At 42.0% G+C, this 7338-nt stretch overlaps 1 protein-coding gene across 1 annotated transcript in view; it reads left to right on the forward strand.

Annotated features, from left to right (window-relative positions):
- The window catches only part of SYN2 (synapsin II), a 202674-nt gene extending 201499 nt beyond the window's left edge, over positions 1-1175 (forward strand). Inside the window, exon 13 of the mRNA XM_053929697.1 lies at positions 273-1175. Within this exon, the coding sequence (XP_053785672.1) occupies positions 273-408 (136 nt within the window). The 3' untranslated portion in view covers positions 409-1175. The remainder of the gene's footprint in view (positions 1-272) is intronic.
- The last annotated feature ends 6163 nt before the right edge of the window (positions 1176-7338 follow it).

Consider the following 7338-nt stretch of genomic DNA (forward strand, 5'->3'; position numbering starts at 1 on the left):
CTTTTCTTCTCTCTCTTTTTTCCCTTCTTCCTTTTTCTCCTTCCTCTCTCCCTCACTGCCCCCATCCTTTTCTGTTTTAGCAGCAATGAAGGTGAAGAAAATAGCACAGGAGCTTCTTAGGGTCCTGGTAGCACAGCCACTGCTGGCTTTCTGTCAGTGTGGTCTCCCTTGGGTGGGAGTGGGGTTCCGGTTGTGTATCCTCATGTCATCGTCCTTTCTTACCTTGCTGGGAACACCACCCTCTCACATTCTCTCTGGTTTTTATCTTCAAGCAAGTCGCAGTCCCTGACAAATGCCTTCAGCTTCTCTGAGTCCTCCTTCTTCCGGTCTTCAGCCAATGAGGATGAAGCCAAAGCAGAGACCATCAGGAGCTTGAGGAAGTCCTTTGCCAGCCTCTTTTCAGATTAGCTCTCCAGACACACGTGGGCACCCGGCCCAACCGGGAGAGGCATCTGAGACATTTGCCAACAACAGTCAGCCACGTTTGGTGGTGATGTCCCATGACCTTGACTTGTGTGGCCCCTTCCTCTGCTCTGTTGTGCTGAGTGATGTGCAGCTCAGAAAGGACCATGTGAAGGTCTCAGGGCAAGAGCCTAACCGGCGAGGAGCTCCTGAAATAAGAGAGGAGAGAGCTGCTTTCCTGTAGTTAGTTATGAGAGTTTCCTCTGAGGTCATCGTTTGCTCTGAGTTTAGTGGCCTTATTGTAACAGCGCCATCATGTCTTATTCTTCCTTGTGAAACCCGGATTTTCCTCATTGAGGACTCCTGGTAGCTTACCCTAGCTCAAATGCAGTGCTAAGCATGCCCCTGCTTTAGTCAGTGCTGCCTATTTGAGGAGTATATACCTGCCCCCAAATACTCTTGGTAGTAGGAACTTATCCACACCTGGATCCCTTGTCAGTCACACCTGTTCAGCTGTTGAAAACACACCTTGCCCAGCACATGAGATTCCTCGACTGCTGTCATGGTGAAGTACCTTTAGTCTACTGATACTGAAGAGAACAAGGATCTGCAGTTTTCCCCTTTTCCCTCCTCTGGAGTGTGGTTCTTATGTGCGTGCTGCAGTGATCTTGAGCTCTGAAGCTGCACTGTAGAGAATGCATGAAACTGTAACAGCAGTATACCAAGTTCTGTGTTCATCTCAAAATAAATGTTCAGACCTTTGTGCAATAAAAGCAACAGCATTAACCAGCATTTGATTCAGCCACGAGGTCTCCCCTAAGCTCCCACTTTGACTGAGAGAATGTACGCTAGCCACGTGTGTGTTTGTGAGTGCAGGGAAGGGAAAGTCTAGGAGGGTGAAGCTGTTTGTCATTATGTGTGTGAATGTGTGAGTGTGTGAGTGTGAGTGTGAGTGTACAGGTATTTCCCAATGGATGAAAGTGTGGCTGTCCTTTAGATGCCACTTATGCTGGACTTCCTGATACTTCCCCAGTGAATCGGTTTCCTCCAGGACAGCTGTACTTCCTCCAATAACTCAGCATTTCTGCCAATTTTACTGAATATGGCAACTTTCTAATAAGCATAGCACCCTTGCTCCCATAGCAGCCAAGTTAGACCTACTTGTCTGGGACATCAAGCTCCTTAGCTGAAGCCCACATGGTGGTGCCAATGAGGCTGGACTGACCTGCCCTGGTGAACGGAATCCCGCGAGCCCCAGGTATCCTGAAGAGGCCTGTGATGGACGGTGGGCTCTGGGGAGCATTCACTCTGGCTTCTTCATGTCTCTGGCACTCAAAGAGTATGTTCTCCCAAACCACAAATGCTGTGCGGGTAAATATCACATCTGCACTGATAAAAAGAAATCAGTATATTACCATCTTATGTAAATAATTTCCTACACAATACCCATTCTACCAACTCAACAAAACACTCATCCAAATGCCACTATCTTGCTAGATGTCCTTACAATGCCACTATCTTGCTAACCTCTCCTCATAGTAGATGCTAAGAGGTCAAAGAATGAATTTCTCTAGTGCCAGGGTCTCCTTTCTAACAGCCCGTGCGTTCAGGGTTCAAGGATCTAGATCTTTCTTCTTACACTTAAAAAGCAGGAAGCAGAACCTCCCATTAAGTGACACCTCCGGGAATGGCAGCTTACCTCCAACCATATCACACATAACTAGGGAACAAACTACTCATAAACCAAACAAGAGGGTGGGGGGTAAGGGATACCGATGCTCAAGGGGAAAAGGAATTGATCTTTATGGTTCCTTCTATTTCCAACCAAGAGTCTACCAATTGTAGTCACTTCTAGCCCCCTGATTCTAAATAGGCTTTAATAGAATACATTCATTTCATTAAAAAGTATTTATTGAGATTTAATGTAAGTATAAACACTGTGATGAATTCAAGGAAATATTAACATTTCCATAGTACCTAAAGTTTCAGGCAGAATTCTAAGCACTTAACATATACCAAATCATTTATTCCTTAAAACAAACCGGTATTATAGGTACTGGTATTATTTTACAAATGAAGAAAATGGAGGCACACGATTCAATGACTTGCTCAAGGTCACCCAAGTGGTTTGCCGTGGAGTTGGAATTTGAACCCAAGAAGTGTAGCAGCAGAACCCATGGCTTTGACTACTTTGCTGTATTACTTTTATTTAATCTAGCAGAGGAAACAAGGTGTAATTTTATTAAATTGTGTATCATGTGGTAACAAAATAAGAGATACACACAAAACTTTCTTATACCTATACCCATTTCCTTTACCTCCTATCTACCTCTTGACTCCAGGGAAAGAAGGGGTGGGAGAAGATCAGAATACTTGTTACCAGTGTTGACCCCTTATCCTAGGGCCATGAGTAACATGCACCGTGTATCTTACTGTGATCACATATAGTTCTGATTCTTAAAAAATTACTCATTCTTCCACACTTGATGACAGGCTAAAAACCACAAGTCACTTATTTAGAAAATGAGTCAGCCTGGAACTGCTGGGGTGACAAAAAGGGGAGGAATTTACCATAGATCGTGCAGCATCCTATTTCAAGAACATGGATTCTATCCAACCCTTAGGAAGGGGGTGGGGCCAGAAGTGGGGGAGTTCCATTCAGAAACAGCCCTCTTGATATACAATAAAGATGGCCCCAGAGACTGGGAAATTTGCCACTCACAACAATCATTAAATATTTGATGAATACCATGATAAAAAATTGATCCTAAGCTGAGATCACTAAAGGTTGGTTCCTTTCCATCACAGATCTTGAAGCCTGTGGTCTACAGGCCAGTCGTGACCACTGCAACCGTGTCTGCAGCTGGTGGGGATTCCTTACCCACATCTTACCCCAGATTAATAGAGACACAGCACCTCATCCCTGCCCTCATGGACTACCCATCTCCTTGGATCAAGATGAATTAATTCTCACTTATTCACAACTCTTCATTGTGTGTACTGACTAAGCTCAATAAATTTTGTGAGAACATAAAAATGGGTTAAGCAAGGATTCTGCCCTCACAAAGTTTTACAGCCCAGTTGGGAGGTGGCATATAAACAAATTAAGAAGGAAGTGGTAAGCACTGTAAGACAAACGCAGTCAAAATGTAGTTTGGGAAAAAAATCAAGCTTGATAAGTACTAGGGAGGATATGGGAAATGGAACTCTTACACATTGCAAGTGGGAACATATGTTGGTACCACCACTTCAGGAAACAATTTGGCAATATCTGATGCATAAACCCTGTGACTCAGCAATTCCATTTCTAGACATTCGCTCTAGAGAATCTCTTGCACGTGTACTCAAAGAGGCAAGTAAAAGAATATTAGTCTCAGCACCATTTTGAGAAATGGAAACAACCAATTGTCTCTTGTGGAGGAATTAAAACATAAGTTGGTTGATTCATAAATTGGAATGCTGTATAGAAGTTAAATAAACAAAAGTATTTGAGGAATTCAGATAAGATATAGAAGGAGAATGAAAAAGATGAGCCAAATAAGTGTAAAATGGACGACGAACAGTACGAGTTTTTGGTGTCAAGCTGGGGTGGTGAGAGAAGAAGGTACCCTAGAGGTGAGCTCTGAGCAACTCACAGGATAGGGAGACATGCCATCTGAGGGGAGTGGGGTGAAAGTTTCATCTACTTTTATCCTCTCATTTTACAGATGAGAAAACCAAGGCCCAAGCAACTTAAGGAGCTTGTCACATCATGAAGAAAGTTAGTAATAGAAGCAAATGAGTCTCAGTCCTAGGTGTCTGATGGGCCATTCGGGGGACACTGTCCTTTGTGAGGTAGAGTGGGTTTCATCTCTAGGAGTCCTCCATGGAGAGAGAGGCTTATGGAGACATATCACAGAGGCCCGGGAAGAAATGGGAAGAGACAGCGTTGGGCAGTAGAAAGAGCCTGGGCTCTGAAATCAAATCAGTTTAAATCCTGGCTTTGCTAATTATTACTTAAAGATTTTGATTATAAGTCATTTAGCTTTTCTGGGCCTCAATTTTGTCATCTATAAAATGAGAACACTACATTTCTGAGGAGGTTTTTTTAAAAAGATTTAAATGAGTTAATTCATCTCTAGTCTGTTGCTAAGATTGGTTGGCATGTGAGAGGGTCATAAGAAATCCTCTCGGTCTCGTAAAAAGCACACCAGAGTGAGCCCCAAAGCCCACTTGGCTGGGACTCTTCCAGGAGCAGCTGAAGGACTGCCAAGCGTGCCTTTCTTCATCTGTAAGCAGGTGGGCCTCCAGGGCAATTCAGTCCACCTGATTGATGCCGTTTCCTGGGGCTATGACTCTTTTAGGTTGAGTTGAGGGGAGATACCTGAGGAAATAAATACTGCTGCCCAAGCATCACACACACACACACACACACACACACACACACACACACACACACCACTGCAGCTTTAGAAATGACAACACAAACCCCATATAACTCTAATGGACTAATTTTTAAACACTCATACCATATGATCATTCCTACAGTGGTGTGGTTTCCTTCAAACAATTCCTTTGGGAGGCTAAATATTTACTCCAACAAGCCCGCTGCTTATGCTCAGAAGGAACTGCCTCCACATCTGTAGCCCTCAAATTTAATTCTGTAATTTTTGGAAGATCGAGAGTTCTTTACCTGGGAATTGAGAGATTCCCATGTAAACTGTTCTGTATACTGTGCGTTTTTGCAGGTCCTTAACACACACACAAAACGATTAAGAGTCATTGCTTTAGGGAGTGAACTTTGATTTAAAATAAAAACACTTAAAATTCTTTTGGAGTTAACTCTAATGATTAAGCTAAATAATATGTAAGGTTCAAAACACAATGTGACTATAAATTAATGAGATAATTTTGTGGGGCTTGTAAACTGGTTCTAAAGGAAATTAGTCCCAGAAAAGGAGTCTCATATGTTTTGAATAGTTTCGCTTTGAAATAAATGTCAAATCCCATCAAGATCATTGATTTTGAAAGAGAGAAGATGCATTTCAGCAGGCAAATTCTGTTGTTTGCTAAAAGTAACCTTATTACTGTCTAATTCTCAAGTCACAGACTATATTCAGAATAATGTTTTCATCCTCAAGTAATTATAATCATTAACCCTTACATTTGTATAGTATTGGGTTGGCCAAAAAGTCTGTTAAGTTTTTTCTGTGCGATGGCTCTAGTAGTGCTTAGTTGTCTTTACCTTCATTGGAAACAACTTGGTTAGATTGCATTGTGACAGCTGTCATGTTAGTGTACATTTTTAAAAAATCATCAAAATTGGTGAATTTTTGTGCAGCCATTTTAATATTGAAGATGGAAGAAGATACACAACATTTTCAGCATATTATGCTTTATTATTTCAAGAGAGGTAAAAACACAATTGAAATGCAAAAAAAGAGTTGTGCAGTGTATGGAGAAGGTACTGTGACTGATCAAATGTGTCAAAAGTGGTTCGTGATGTTTCTTGGTACTATTGACATTTTGGCCAAATAATTCTTTGCTGTGGGGCTGTCTTATGCATTAGGAGATGTTTAGCAGCGCCCCTGGCCTCTACCCACTAGAAGACAATAGCAGGAGATAGCCAACATACTTAAAATATCCAAATCAATAAAATGATTGGTGAAAATGGAAAATGTGTCTTTTATTTTACAGGAAAAACATTACGGACTTTTTGGCCAACTCAATATTTCAGTTTTGCACCTGGCAATTTAAAAGCTCTATGTAGTTTATAAAGCCCTGATTCATCTATCATTTTGTCAGGATCTCACAATAACCCCATGAGGCTATCCCTCATTGTTGGTGACCTCCAAGTGTCTGAGCTTTGGGATCACACTTGAATGGTATTCTTCCTCCTACAAATCTCCTTACACTTCAAACCCTCTTGATTGCAAACGTGGGGAAAACAATGCAATTGTTTGTTCCCTCCTCTTATCCAACACCCTATCACTCTGAGAACTTGCTGTCTCTCTCACTTGGTTATTGATATAGTCACACACACACACACACACACACACACGTGCCTGTCCACTGGTCTATATATTCAGGAGTTTTCTTCTGTTTCATGGTCCTTACTTCCCCAGCCTGTCACCTTCAGGGAACTAACCTGAGAGAATGGGGAGAAGGGAACACCAGAGAGCTGTTTCAGGAACCCTACACCCCATGTAAACAAATATTCCCCAGGAAACACTATCCCTTTGGTAATTTTCATCTGCCTCCGCATTCACATAGGAGTATACCTCTTTTGATAAGAATTTCTACCTTTCAGCTAACTCCTCCAGGCAGTTCACAGCAGAAAGCCACAGACACCCCAGTGGATCCAGTTAAGTTCAGTGACCACCTAACAAACCCTGGTTGTTCTAGATCCAGTTCTTGGGGGGAGGGAGATTAGTTCTGTCAGATTACTGATGGGATTACACAAATTTGGATTTATTGGATCCACTCTGGAGTTCATGGATAATCGTTACTTTTGGTGGAAAATTGCCAAGAATAGGCCCAAAGGATGCCTGTAGATGGTTCACCCACTCAACACTCTGAAGACCCTCAAACTAGCCTTGAGACCTGAGTGACTTGGCGAGTGGACTGGAATGACAGTTGGGCTGCTCATTTGCCTTTGGAGTTACACTGAGCTAACAATGTAACTTGTGGGATCTAAAGACACTTTTGATTTGAATATTTAACACCTAAACAGTAAATTTCTCAACATACTTCAGTATAATGTTATTAACAAGAGGTTATTTCAAGTACATTATTTCTATTCCTTTATTTTGTCCCCATAGCAATTATTCTGGACTAGGGCCTTTATTCATGCCTCTTACTGTGACAGCCTCCTAACTGGACTTCCTGGCTTCAATCTCTTGCCCATCTCTTTTAAAACCTCTGATGATGAGAATCTTTCAGTGGATCTCCAAGCGT

The sequence above is a fragment of the Desmodus rotundus genome, chromosome 8, assembly GCF_022682495.2.
Source record: "Desmodus rotundus isolate HL8 chromosome 8, HLdesRot8A.1, whole genome shotgun sequence".
Taxonomy (NCBI): Eukaryota; Metazoa; Chordata; class Mammalia; order Chiroptera; family Phyllostomidae; genus Desmodus; species Desmodus rotundus.